This window comes from Panthera leo, chromosome B4, assembly GCF_018350215.1.
Source record: "Panthera leo isolate Ple1 chromosome B4, P.leo_Ple1_pat1.1, whole genome shotgun sequence".
NCBI classification, from domain to species: domain Eukaryota; kingdom Metazoa; phylum Chordata; class Mammalia; order Carnivora; family Felidae; genus Panthera; species Panthera leo.
In genome coordinates, this window is record NC_056685.1 from 141,238,414 (window position 1) to 141,253,425 (window position 15,012).

General features: G+C 39.2%; 1 protein-coding gene across 2 annotated transcripts in view; it reads right to left on the reverse strand.

The window, feature by feature from the left end:
* SYCE3 (synaptonemal complex central element protein 3) overlaps positions 1 to 15,012 on the reverse strand; it is a 28,412-nt gene that overhangs the window by 5,244 nt on the left and 8,156 nt on the right. Inside the window, exons 1-2 of one of the 2 annotated variants that reach the window (XM_042944693.1) lie at positions 13,950 to 14,015; positions 11,919 to 12,027 (exon numbers count right to left, since the gene is read on the reverse strand). In XM_042944693.1, the coding sequence (XP_042800627.1) occupies positions 11,919 to 12,027 (109 nt within the window). In that variant the 5' untranslated portion in view covers positions 13,950 to 14,015. Of the gene's footprint in view, positions 1 to 11,918; positions 12,028 to 13,949; positions 14,016 to 15,012 lie in introns of those variants that run through there. The other variant, XM_042944692.1, reaches the window with a different exon arrangement.

Consider the following 15,012-nt stretch of genomic DNA (forward strand, 5'->3'; position numbering starts at 1 on the left):
TCAATTAATGCCCCAAAAAAGGGCAGCTAACAAAATTTAATACCTATTTGTGGTTTAAAAAAATCAACTCTAACAAATTAGAAATAATGGGAGACATCTTAAGCTTACTAAAAGTGATATACCAAAACTTACAACATCTATACTTAATGGAGAAGCTACGTATATATTCCCTTTTTATTTATTTATTTATTCATTTTTATTTAAAAAATTTTTTTTAATGTTTATTTATTTTTGAGACAGAGAGAGAGAGACAGCATGAACAGGGGAGGGTCAGAGAAAGAGGGAGACACAGAATCTGAAACAGGCTCCAGGCTCCGAGCTGTCAGCACAGAGCCCGAAGCAGGGCTCAAACTCACAGACTGTGAGACCAGTATACCCTGGTATACTGTTGGTAGGATTGTAAAATGGTGCATCGTTGTGTAAAACAGTTTGGCCTTCTTCAGAAAGCTAGACATAAATTCCACTTCTAGGTAATTCTCCAAACAATTGAGAACAGGTACTCAAGCACATATTGCATATAGATGTTCACAACAGTGCTATTCACAATAGCTAAAAGGTGGACACAACCCAAATATCAATCAAAGGATGAATGAATAAAGAAAATGTGATATATCCGTACAATGGGATAATTATTCAACCCTAGAGAGGAATAAAGTACTAACATATTCTATAATATTGATGAACCTTGAAAATATGCTAAGTAAAAGAATCCAGAAACAAACTGTATTCACATACCATATGATTCATTTATATGAAATATCCAGAATGGGTAAATCCATAGAGACTGAAAACAGATTGGTGGTTGCCAAAGGCTGAGGATAGAGGCATATGGGGGTGACTGCTTACGGGTACAAAGTGTCTTTTTTATAAAGTTTACTTATTTACTTTGTGAGAGAGAGAGCATGAGCCCACAGGTGGGAGGGGCAGAGAAAGAGGGAAAGAGAGAATCCCAACCAGCCTCCATGCTGTCAGCGCAGAGCCCGATTCAGGGCTTGAACTCATGAAACCTGAGATCATGACCTGAGCTAAAACCAAGAGTCAGAAACTTAACTAACTGAGCCACCCAGGCGCCCCCACATAGTGTCTTTTTTGAATGATGAAAACATTTTGAACTGGATAGATATGGTGGCTGTATGACATTGTGAATGCATTAAATGCTACTGAATGTATACTTTAAAATGGTTAACTATATGGTATGTGGATTTCACCTAAGTTGTTTTTTTAAAGCTTATTTATTTTTGAGAGACACAGAGACAGCGTGAGTGGGGGAGAGACAGAGAGAGAGAGAGAGAGAGGGTGAGAGAGAGAATCCCAAGCAGGCTCTGCACTGTCAGAATAGAGCCCCATGCGGGGCTCAAACTCACAAAACTGTGAGATCGTGACTTGAGCCTAAACCAAGAGTTGGATGGATGCTTAACCAACAGAGCTACCTAGGAACCCCTCACCTAAACTTTTCTATTTAAATTTAAGATGTTTCTATCTTTTATATTCAAATTTAAACTTTTCTCTAAAAGAGAGAGAATGAGTCCGGGAGAGGGGCAAAGGGAGAGAGAGAGAGGAGAATCTGAAGCAGGCTCCACACTCAGCGTGGAGCCCGACATGGGGCTCGATCCCACAACCCTGGGATCATGAGCTGAGTTGAAATCAAGAGCCGGTCAGTCAACTGATTGAGCCACCCAGGTGCCCCTCACCTAAAATTTTTCTATTTAAGATGTAGGGGGACACCTGGGTGGCTCAGTTGGTTAAGCATCTGACTCTTGGTTTCAGCTCAGGTCATAATCTCATGGTTCTTGAGTTCAAGCCCTGCTGACACTCACAGCCTGCTTGAGAATTTCTCCCTCTCTCTCTGCCCCTCCCCCACTCCCTCTTCTCTCTCTTTCTCTCAAAATAAATAAACTTAAAAAAATAAAAGCAGAAACTTTATACATAATATAAAAAAAGTGACATACAAAAAAAAAAAAGAAATGGGAATAAAAGAATGTAAACAAAAAAGGGAAGATTCTTATATGGATTAATGATGATAACATGCTGTGAGCTGAAAAGTATGCCAACTCTCTGCCAGAGAACTCTAAAGAAAAACAAACCAACAAAACCAAAATAATTAGAAAACAACAAATGAAGGACCCACTATGGTAGAAAGGGTATTATCTATTATCAATTACAAATTAAAAACATACCACACTGTCCTCATTTTGCCATGCAAGTAGGTACCATGGAAATTATCATATTCCAATATCTATTTCACTGTTAGCACTGTACTAGGAAAGGATGATGTCAGGAAGCTTAAGATACAGCTTTATTAAAATGCATAAAAAATCAGGGAGCTAAGACACATTCATTCACTTAAAAAATATCTATTAGGGGCTCCTGGGTGGCTCAGTTGGTTAGGCGATCGACTTCGGCTCAGGTCAAAATCTCAGAGTTCGTGAATTCGAGCCCTGCGTTGGGCTCTGTGCTGACAGCCCAGAGCCTGGAGCCTACTTCGGATTCTGTGTCTCCCCTGTCTCTCCCCCTCCTCTGCTCACACTCTGTATCTATCAATAACAAATAAACGTTAAAAAAATTAAAAAATATATATCTATTAAACATCTATTATGGGTCAGCATCTATTCTGGGGACAGAGCAATGAGAAAGAATGTCAAAAAGTCTTGGCCTCATGACCATTATATAATAAATAACAGTAAGTAGGGGCGCCTGGGTGACTCAGTTGGTTAAGCTTCCAACTCTTGATCAGCTCAGATCATGATCTCCCGGGTCGTAAGATCTTCCAGTTCGTGAGATAGAGCCCCCGGTCGGGCTCTGCACTGACAACATGAAGCTGGGATTCCCTCTCTCCCCCTCTCTCTGCCCCTCCTCTACTTTCATGCTTGTGCACATGTGCACTCTCTCTCTCAAAATAAATAAACATTAAAAAAATAACAATAAGTAAACTTATATAGTATGTTAGAAAGTAATAAGTGCTGGGGCGCCTGGGTGGCTCAGTAGGTTAAACAGCTCATTTTGGCTCAGGTCATGATCTTGAGGTTTGTGGGTTCGAGCCTTGCACTGGGCTCTGTCCTGAAAGCTCAGAGCTTGGAGCCTGCTTCAGCCCTCTCTCTCTGCTCCTCCCCTGCTTGTTCTCTCTCTTTGTCTCTCAAAAGATGAATAAAAACGTTAAAAAAAAAAAAGAAAGTAATAAGTGCTGAGGAGAAAAATAAATCCATGAAGGAGGGTTGAGAGTGCCAGGGAAAAAGGATTTGCAATTTCAAGAAGAGCACTTGGGAAACACTTCACGGAGAAGGTGACATTTTTATTTATTTATTTATTAAATTTTTAATGTTTATTTATTTTTGAGAGAGAGTGAGTGGGGGAGGGGTAGAGAGAGAAGGAGACAGAGAATCCGAAGCAGGCGCTGGGCTGTCAGCAGAAAGCCCAACGTGGGGCAAGAACCCACGAACCTCAAGATCATGATCTGAGCTAAAGTTGGGTGCTCAACTGACTGAGCCACCAGGTGCCCCAAGAAGGTGACATTTAAATTACTTTTTGATGAATAGAAGTTCTTAACGTTAATGTAGTTCAACGTATCAATCTTTTATTCTGTGTTTAGCATTTTTGCCTCTTGTTTAGGAAATTCTACTCCACCCCCAAAGTCACAAGATATTCTCCCCTATTTTCTTTCCAAGTTTTAAACATTTTTGATACCTAAGCCCTTATTGTTCTGAAGCTATTGTGTGTATGTGTGGGTAGGGATGCATTTGTAATTTTTATTCTTATGGATAACCAATTTCTCCAGCTTACTTATTAAATAGCTCCTTCTTTTAAAAAATAAAAATAAATGGTTTATTCTTTCCTTCACTGATCTGTCATTTCACCTATTATATATAAAAATTCCTGTGAGTGTGTATGTATGTACACATGTGCATGTTTGTGTATATGAGCATGTTATGTGTGTACATGTGTGTGAGAGTGTGTGTGTTTACGTGTGTATGTGTGTGTATGAGAGTGTGTTATGTGTGCACATATCCATGTGTGTGTGTTTATGTGTGAGCGTGTGAGCGTGTGTGTGTGATGTGTGTGTGTGTGTGTGTGTGTGTGTGTGTGTGTGTGTGTCTGTCTGTTTCTGGGCTCTCTGTTGCATTCTGTTGCTCAACTTGTCTATTTCTAAGTCAATATGACACTATATTAACTATATAGTTTTATAATAAGTCCTGGTAATGGTAGGGTGAATCCTCTGTCCTTGTCTTTCTCAGAAATATCTTAGCTATTTTTGGGTTGTAAGTCTCTCATAAATGTTTTAGAATAAACTTGTCAAGTTCCATGATAAACCCTATTAGGATTTTCACTAAAACTACTTTAAAGCAAATGATGAACTCTGGGGAGAACAGACATATTACTTGAAGTCTTTCTATTCATAAATGTAGCTACAGCTCCATTTATTTTGATCTTTAGTATCTGTTAGTCAAGTTTTATAATTTTCTGCATATAGGCCTTGCACATTTCTTGTTACATTTCTTTCAGGGGAATTAATAGATGTGTCCATGTGTCTACGTAGATGTGTCTACGTGCATGCGTATGTTTGTGTGTTACTGTTGTAAATGCCTTTAAAAAATGTGTTCTAGGGGCACCTGGGTGGCTCAGTCGGTTGAGCGTCCGACTTCGGCCCAGGTCATGATCTCGCGGTCCGTGGGTTCGAGCCCCGCATCGGGCTCTGTGCTGACAGCTCGGAGCCTGGAGCCTGTTTCAGATTCTGTGTCTCCCTCTCTCTCTGACCCTCCCCTGTTCACGCTCTGTCTCTCTCTGTCTCAAAAATAAATAAACATTAAAAAAAAATTTAAAAAAATGTGTTCTAATTCCTTGTTGCTGGTATATATAAATGCAATTAACTTTTGTACACTTATCTTTCATGTAACAGATTATCTCCAATTACATGTGTTTTAGATGTTCTGCATAAGTGTGGTAGCCAGCTTCCAAGTTGAGCCCTGTAGTAGTCCCGGCCTTCTGGCAATCACACCCTTATGTAGTTCTCTCTCCCACTGTACTAGAGTAGATCCATGTGACAAGTAAAATATGACAGGAGTGATGGTATGTCACTTCTGAGATGAGCTTATAAAAGACTGTGCCTTCTGTCTCTGGCTCTTTCATATGTGTATGTAGTATTACACTATATTATATTACATGTAATTGCTCTGGGGTAAGTTATGTCATGAACAGCCTTCTGGTGAGGCCACATAGAAAGTGGCCTGCCAACAGCTCTGTGAGCTCAGAAGGAGATTCTCCAGCCTCTGGTCAAACATCTGGAGACTGAAACCACAGCCAACAGTTTGACTGCAAACTCATAAAATACATATCCAGAGCCCAGCTTAGCTACTCCTAGATTCCTGATCTTCAGAAACTGTGTGATAATAAATATTTTTTGTTTTCAGTTGCTAAATTTGGGTTAACTTGTTATGAAGCAATAGATAACTAATACAGATTTTGGTACTTGAGTAAGTGCTCCTGTAACCAAACTGTGAAATGTAGGAGTGGCTTTGGAGTGTTTCAGGGGATGGGAGCTGGAAAAGCTGTAAGGATTTTGAGGAAAGCATTAGTGAAAGATTAAAGTACCTTGAACACACTGTTCATAGGATTTGGAGTTTGAGGAGGCTGCCAATGAGGATTTACAGAAAAGTGAGGAAACTCTTATTGGAAACTAGGGGAGAGGAGATACTTGCTATGTGGTGGCAGAAAATTTAGCAACACTGTCACAGGAAGTTATGTGGAAGGGAGAAAATGTACTTAATGAACTATTCATAGGATTGACCTTCATGTTTAATATTTTATTTGTTTTCCATTGCCCTGTGCATTTCAGACCTTCCTTCTGAGATCATATTCCCTTTACTTAAGTAAAACTTTTAGTAGTTCCTTTAAAGCAGGTCTCTTTGTGACAAATATTGTAAGTTTTTATTCATTTGCAAATGTCTTTATTTTTTCCTCATTACTGAAAGATAATTTTGTTGGATGCATAATTCTGCGTCAATAGTGTTTTTATGACATTTAGATATTATTCCACTAAGTTCTGGTTCTCACAATTATTGTTCAAAGTTCACTCCATTCTGATACCCTATGTCTTTTGGTTGGTGCATTTAGTCCGTTTATCAAAGTTCACTCCAATTGTTACTCCTTTGATCTCTCTCTCTCTGGTTTCCTGTAGTTTTTCTCTTTGTCTTTGGTGTTCTGAAGTTTCACTATTATGTGTCTAGGTATGGATATAATTTTATTTTACTTAATGTATTTTGTTTCTTGGATCTATGATTCAATTTTTCATTAGTTCTGGAAAATTCACAGACATTATATTAGTAGGTATTGCCATTATTCCATTGTCTCTAATGTCTTTTTTTCCTGAGATGCTAATTAGGTATATATTAGAACTTCTTGGTCTATATCACAAGTCTCTTAATCTCTTCATACTTTTACTTTCATTATCTCTTTTTGATGCATTAGCCTGCAATTAATCATCTCTTCAACTGTTGTTGATTTCATTTTTATCTCACAATTATCTTTTTCTTTTTAAGAGGCTCCATTTGTTCTTTTCGAAAATGTCTATCCTTGAGATTCTTTCATACTCATCTTTGTAACTGCATCCATTACTTCTGTAGCCACTTTATACACAGCTATTTGCATTCTGCATCTGACATCACCTATAGTCCTTGGAGATCTAAATATGTTGACTCTTGCTTCTGTGGACTTTCACTCACAGTGGCTTATCATTTCATGTATTTGGAAGGCAGCTTTGCTCGCCACTATACCACCAATGCTGTATCTGATAATATTTATCTGTGAGGTCACTGCTGAGGTAGCTTCCAATCTCTTCCACACCGCTATATAATCTTTCTAAAACCTTTCTATAAATCTTTATGTTTTCTCTCTGCTTAGCTTTCTTCAGTTATTCCCCTGTTGACTACAGAATGACTTCTTAGTGTGGTACACAAAGTCTTTCATGATTTGACCCCAAATGATTCATTTAGATTTATTCTCTACCACTTCCACTTGTAGTTTATTCTACAGAAGTTTAACATTAAATCCAACCAACTTTCTTATACTTTTGTTCCTTGGCACAAATTGTTCTTTCTATTTGAAAGCCTTGCCCATCACTTGTCTATTTGAGAAACTCCTAACAACTCCTACTTCAGAGAAATGCTTCATGCCTCCTCTTAAAAATTTCCAAAATTTAGGGGCACCTGAGTGGCTCAGTCGGTAAGCGTCCGACTTCAGCTCGGGTCATGATCTCGTGGTTTGTGAGTTCGAGCCCTGCATCGGGCTCTGTGCTCACAGCTCAGAGCCTGGAGCCCGCTTTGGATTCTGTGTCTCCTTCTCTCTCTGCTCCTCCCCCACTCACACTCTGTCTCTCTCTCAAAAAAAATTTCCATAATTTACCAGACAGATTTCAGCCATCGATTCCAAATCTCACTGGAACTTTACAATCCTTTTATTATACCAATTAACATAGTATACTGCATTTCTTAATTGTTTATTTATTTATTAAATGTTTATTTTATTTTGAGAGAGAGAGAGGGTGGTGGGGAGGGGCAGAGAGAGAAGGAGAGAGAGAGAATCCCAAGCAGGCTCCATGTTCAACACAGATCCCGACACAGGGCTCATCATGACTATGAGATCATGACCTGACCGGAAATCAAGAATCAGATGCTTAGTCGACTGAGCCATCCAGGCACCCCTGTATACTGCATTTATATGTCTATACATTTATTTCCCCCATTAGATTATAAGCAGTTAAAGTGCAGGGCTTGGCATGTGTTCATTCAGGAAGTACTTGTTGAATGAATGAATGAATGAATGGTGCTTTAACCCTGCCCCCAAGTCATGATATTTCTTTGGCTCTGAGATTATATTTTTCCAGCTTTTTAAAAGTATAACTGAGACAAAAATTGTATGTATTTAAGGCGTACAATGTGATGTTTTGATATTTGTATACATTATGAAATGATTACCACAGACAAGGTAATTAACATTTCTATCACCTCACAGTTATTATTTATTTTGTGTGGTGAGAACACTTAAGATCTATATACTAAGTACATTTATTTTTTTCGGAGAGAGGGGGAGAGCGAGCATGCATGCAAGCAGGGAAGGGGCAGAAAGAGGGAGAGAGAGAATCCCAAGCAGGCTCCACTCTGTCAGCACAGAGCCTGACACGGGGCTTGAACCCACAAATTGTAAGATCATGACCTGAGCTGAAATTAAGTTGGACACTTAACCAACTGAGGCATTCAGGCGCCTCAAGAAATTTCTACAAAGACTTATATTACCCCCAAATCAGACTACTGTGCAGAACATTTATATAAAAATAGAATTATAAAAAAGAGGAAAATATGTGAAACTAAAACTAAGGAAAGAATCAGCTAAAGAACAAATAATGGACCTTATATCAATTCAAGGGGTGTGATGTGGAAAAAGCACCAAGCGGAGAGGGTGTGGAATTGTGCATGATAAAAGCCTCATTTATGCCAAGTGTACATAGGCTAAACCTTTTTCATTCCTGTGAGAAAAGAAATGCACAAGCCTTTCAAGAAGTGTAGCTGCTTAAATATAATAGTTGCAAGTATCAGACAACTTTAATTTTACTCACATTTAAAAAATTGTCAAAGCTGAGTGTTTTATGTGACTTATTTCAATATAAATACCTGTCAACCTTATCTTGAAAGGAGAGAGTATTTTTAATAACACTATTACCTTAGCAACATTAACTGACTTAACTATTGTTACTTAATAACTTACTTAGCTACTACCTTAATTATTATTGGAATAGTTGCTGGAAAAAGAGTCGCTAGCAGATCTAAATAAAAATGCAATATGCTGTTTGGTTCCTTCGGCACACCAGGTGGTTTGGAAGTAAATGTTAAAAAGGAACACAAAGAGGGGTGCCTGGGTAGCTCAGTCGGTCCAATTCTTGGTTTCGGCTCAGGTCATGATCTCATGGTTTGTGGGTTCGAGCCCTGCACTGGGCTCTGTGCTGGCAGTGTAGAGTCTGCTTGGGATTCTCTCTCTCTCTCTCTCTCTCTCTCTCTCTCTCTCTGCCCCTCCCCCACTCACACTGTCTCTGTCTCTCTCAAAATGAATAAATAAAAATTTTAAAAATTTTAAAAAGAGGAACACAAAGTAAAGTAGGAGAAAATATAAGTAAATATTTCACTAATCTCAGATTAGGGAAAGATTTTCTTTTTTTTTTTAAATCCTTTTTTTAAAGTTTTTTTAAAGTTTATTTATTTATTTTGAGAGACTGAGCAAGCATCTGAAAGCAGGGGAGGGGCAGAGAGAGAGGGGAGCAGAGGATTCAAAAGTGGGCTCTGCGCTGACAGCAGTAGGCCAACTTGGGACTTGAACTCACAAACCTGAGAGATCATGACCTGAGCCGAAGTCAGAGCTCAACCACCTGAGCCACCCAGGTGCCCCAGACTTTATAGTCTTAATAATAAAGACCTCTTACAAACCAAGAGATTCTATCACAGAAGTCTGCTATTTCCATCTTGTTCTCAGTGCCAAGCCAGAGTTAAGGCTAGTTCCTTTTTAGCTTTTAGTTTTGCAAAGCTTCATAATTGATCCTTCCACTAGTCATCCCTCGCCAAACCATCCCTCCTTGGTTACCAGAGGTATCTTTCTAAAACACAAGTGTCTTCCTTGAAATCCCAATGGCTATCTATTACCTAAATAAGAAAAGAAACAAAAGAAAAGAAAGGTCAAATTCCTTAGGCTGATGTTGAAGACCCTTCTTCTCACCTTTTGAGCCTCTTCTTTGGCCCGCCCTCTTGTGGTTCTCATGCGCTAATCTTGCTCCCTATGCCCAGCTTTCCCTCACTGGCACACACACATTTGGCTATTTCTTCTACAGGACGGCCCCTCCTCTCTACCTCCAGCATTCCTACCTCATCTGTCCAATCTGAATTCCTTCCCTAATGCGCTGTTCAGAGCCTCACTTGCCTCCCCAAGCAGTCAGCCTCTCTTTCTTCTCTGCTCCCTCCCCAGTAGTTGGTATACACCATTATCAGCATTTACTAGATTACAGTTTTAATAGAAAATTAAAATGTTTTAATTTATATATTTAAATTATAATTAGTCATCTTGATGTCTGTTTCTGGCCCCCTACCTACTTCTTTTAATGAAGGAGCATCTCTATTTGATATCTCTATTCAATCCTAATCCTACAATAGCATATAGTAGGTACTAAGTGAATACTGTTAGATAGGAGAATATTTTATTAGATTGAAGGAATTATATAACTTTTGGTAGAAAACAAATTATAGGACTTTTAAATTAATTAATTACTTATTCATTCATTTATTTATTTATTTTTAAAGTTTATTTATTTTGAGAGAGATAGAGAAAGTGAGAGACTGCATAAGCAGGGGAAGGGCAGAGAGAGAGGGAGACAGAACCCCAAGCAGGGCTTGAACCCATGGACCATGAGATTATGACCTGGGCTGAAATCAGGAGTTGGACGCTGAACTGACTGAGTCATCCAGGTGCCCCCTAGAACATTTTTAAAAGACAGTTTACAAAATATAAAAAACTTTCAAGTACATAGGCAAAAAAATTGCCAACATTTCAAGTAGAAATTTTCTAATTCTTTTTTAAAGTTTATTCATTATTGAGAGATAGAGAGAGACAGAGCATGAGCGGGGGAGGGGCAGAGAGACGGGGAGACACAGAATCCGAAGCAGGCTCCAGGCTCCAAGCTGTCAGCACAGAGCCTGACGCGGGGCTTGAACTCACAAACTGTGAGATCATGACCTGAGCTGAAGTCAGACGCTTACCAACTGAGCCACCCAGGCACCACTCAACTAGAAATTTTCTAAAGCCTGTTGTAATAAATGGAGATTGTTTGCAAACTAAAAATGTCCCTAAAAAAAGGTTGTTTCTCATTTTGAGTAGAGTATGCACGCTTTCTAAAATTTGTTTTACATTATTATTTTCTCTAATAAAACTTAGGCCTATAAATTAAAGAATTATACATATTCTGAATTAGTAAAGAACAAATTAAAGAAATTATAATGGTGGGGGGATGCCTGGCTGACTCAGTCAGTAGCCCACGTGACTCTTGATCTCAGGGCTGTGAGTTCAAACCCCACACTGGGTGTAGAGATCACTTAAAAATAAAGCCTTTTTTGTTTAGGTTTATTTATTTATTTAGAGAGAGAGAGAGAGAGAGAAAGAGCACATGGGAGGGGCAGAGAGAGGTAAGAGAGAGAATCTGAAGTAGGTTCCACACTGTCATCACAGAGCCTGACTGGGGGCTTGATCTAACGAACTGTGAGATCATGTTCTGAGCCAAACCCAAGAGTTGGATGCTTAACTGACTGAGCCACCCAGGTGTCCCCAAAATAAAGTCTTAAAAAAACAAAGAAATTATAATAGTATCTCCACTACTGCTGGTTATCACTTAGTGGAAACATGTGGACTAACAGACTAACATTCTTATTCAAAAATGGAGAAATTTGTTCAACTCTATTCTTGTTCTATTCCACTGAACTAACTGTACCTCCCATTTCAGCACCTCATCAGTCTTAGCGCTATTACTCTGAACTCTTTCTATTTAAACGACTCACAGGAAGAATGTTCCAGTTCTGTTCATAGGTGTTATATTAACATTGTCATTTTCTGAATACTTGAGCTTGGGTTTGTACTGTGCCCAGTTACAAAAAAGAAATCACTGTTTCTGCCCACAGGAGGATAATAGTCCAGTTGAAGAAGTAACATGGAAACACACATACAGTAATCAGAAAATAATTCAAGGCAATATTTAGTGGTGTTGTCAAATTCTGTGGCATAGTAGTTACATGGTATAGAAGCTGAGAAGTGGTCAGGGAAGGCCCGTTAAGGCACTTGATCTGAGCTCAGCAGTGTAGGAAGAATCTGAGCTACTGGACGTAAGGGGGAAGACATTGTACCTGAGATCTTCTCCATCTCTTCTAGTAGCTTTTCCAAGTCTTTATTCAGGTCTGACAGCATTTTCAGCATGTTGTCATAGTTTCTTTCTCCAGGATCAGAATCAGCCATCTAGGCAGTGCACAAAAAGAAGATGCAGTGAGACAGACTGACGTTTCAATTCCAGCTCTATTACTTATACCTGGGTAGCCCAAGCCAGAAACCCAAGGCCATCTTTAATTACCTCCTTATCTTCTTTTCCTGACCAAATGGGTCACTGAAACTCACCAATTTTATTTGTTCATGGAATAAATATTTAATCATCTATGGGTCAAGAAGGTCTGCTGCTTGGGAGTCACCAGTGAACTGAACACTGCCTTTTGGAACTCATAGCCTGGCCCAGCTCTTTAAAATCTCTCAGTCCCTTCCTTTCTCTCTCCAAGGTTGCAGCTTTAATTCGGGTCCATTCCATTAACCAGCATTGAATAGATTTACTGAGCACCTACTATGTGTCAGATGTCTACTATGGATGTGGATATTTCAGTGTATTTGTAGATCCAGACAGAAAAAACCATGCTCTCACAGAGCTTCCATTCCACAGAGGAGACGAATAATAAACAACGGAATGGTAAGCATACCTTCAGTTTGTGGTTCACTGCACAAAGAAAACAAGACAGGGTGGTTTAATAAAGAGGATATTTCATGGGGAGGGGTGCTTTTGCTTATTAGTCCTTTCTAATGAAGTGACATTTGAATTGACACTTGAATGATAAAAAGGAGTTGGCATATAAAGAGCTAGGGGAAGAGTTCTAGATAGAGGGAACGGCTCAAGAAAAGGTGGGAGTGGCCCTGATATGTTCTGCTTTAAGGCGTGAAAAGAAAGTAAAGAATGGGGTTTGGGAGAAAAGTGGTATGAGACGAGATCAGCTAGGTAGGCAAGAATTTTTTTTTTTTTTTTTAATTTGAGAGAGAGCGAGCAAGCACACGCACATGTGAGCAGGGGAGAGAGAGACAGAGACAGAGAGCGAGAGGGAGAATCCCAAGCATGCTCCATGCTCAGCAAGGAGCTCAAGGCAGAGCTTGATCTCACAACCCTGGGATCATGGTCTGAGCCGAAATCAAGAGTCTGATGCTCAACCAACTGGGCCACCCAGGTGCCTCCAGAATTTTGGTTTTATTTTGAGTGTGAGGGAAAGCCACTGGAGGTTGAGAGCAGGGGATATATTTTAAGATAATGACTTCAGGGGTGCTTGGGTGGCTCAGTCGGTTAGTGGTCAACTTCAGCTCAGGTCATGATCTCATGGTTCATGGGTTTGAGCCCTGCATCAGGCTCTCTGCTGTCAGTGCGGGGCCTGCTTCAGATCCTCTATATACTGCCCCCCTTTCCCCCTCCCCTGCTCACATGCTCTCTCTTTCAAAAAAAGTAATAAATAAACATTAAAAAAAGATAATGACTTCAGCTGCTGTTTGGAAACTGGACTATTGCAGAAGGTTGAGAGGAGGCAAAAGTGGGAGAACCAGTTAGTTAAGAGAGCATTAGAATGATCTAGAGATGGATGCAGCTTGGACTAGGGTGGTAGGTAATGATATCAATGGTGAAAAGTGGAAGGGTTCATGCTATAGTTTGGAAGATGAGCCAAAAGAATTTGGAAGAGGATCTGATGTGTCTGTATTTGCAGGGGTAAATGGTAGGGAGAGAGATATCAAAATGATTCCTAATTTTTATGAGAACAATTTGATACATGGTGGTATTATTAGCCAAAAAGGGGAAGACTAAGAGAGGAGAAGATTAGAAGGGAAACCAAATGCTCTATTTTGAATGTTAATGTGAGATGCCTATTAGGCCTCCAAGTGGAGATTCAAATAGGCAGTCGAATGTATAGGCCTGGAGCTCAGGAGAAAGGCTGGAGTTGAAAATACAGAGTTTGGAACTGATGGTGCAGGCTCTCTTCACCTTTCATTTGGACTATTTTCATAAACTCTTGACTGATTTTTCTGCTTTTAGCTTCCTCTTGTCAAATCCATTTTCCAGTTCACCTCCAGAATGACCTTACCTAACATGCAAATCTGACCATGTCACTCTCTTTGCAACCTTTCAATAGCTCCCATCTTCTTTCAGGATAAAATATAATCTCTTTACTATAGATATAAGATCCCTTAATATCTAGCTCCTGACTGTTCCCATTCTCATCCAGTTCTGAGTTGTGACCAAATAATTGAAGAAAGCCTTAAGAGATCTAGAATTTGGGCTCCTGGGTGGCTCAGTTGGTTGTGTCCAACTTCAGCTCAGGTCATGATCTCACAGTTTGTGAGTTTGAGCCCCGCATCAGGCTCTGCACTGACAGTGTGGAGCTTGCTTGGGATTTTCTCTTTCTCCCTCTCTCTCTTCGCCCCTTCCCCACTTGCATTCCCTCTCTCTCTCAAAATAAATAAATTTTAAAAAGAGAGATCTAGAATTTATTGAGATATTTAAAATCTGTAAGAGTTGTGTATTTCCATGAGATGTGATAAAAAATATCCATTAAAAAGCCACAAAACTCTGTAAGGTTAAACAATCTACAGTTTTCCTACAAAAGAGCTAAATAAATAAAAAATGTAATAAAATAATTCTATCATGTAGGTGGTTGCAAAAATCTCTGTGAAGGCAAAGTAGATACACAATTCATATCTATGTTGTGTGGGGTACTTGCTCAATTCACTAATTTATAAGGTTGCAGTTATATTCTTTTACCCATACATTTAACACATATTTATTGAGCACTACTCTAGATTCTGAAAATACAGCAGTGAACAAAACAGGTTAAAATCCTTGGTTTCATGGAATTCATACTCCATGGTGAGAGGAGACAATAAACAAGATTAATAAGTGAAATAAACATAAGGAGGGGATAAGTACCAAGGAAAAAAGTCAACCAGAGATGGAGTGTGGGAGGAAGTGTGTGTAAGGTGATGGCTGAAATTTAAATAAGTGTACAGTCTTGTGATGAGCACCAGGTGATGTATGGAAGTGCTGATTAATATTATGCTGTATGCTAACTAAATCGAATTTAAATAAAAACTTAAAAAGAAACAAAACAAAGGAGTAAAGGGGGGGAAAAAAGAAAGAAGGAGGCAAAC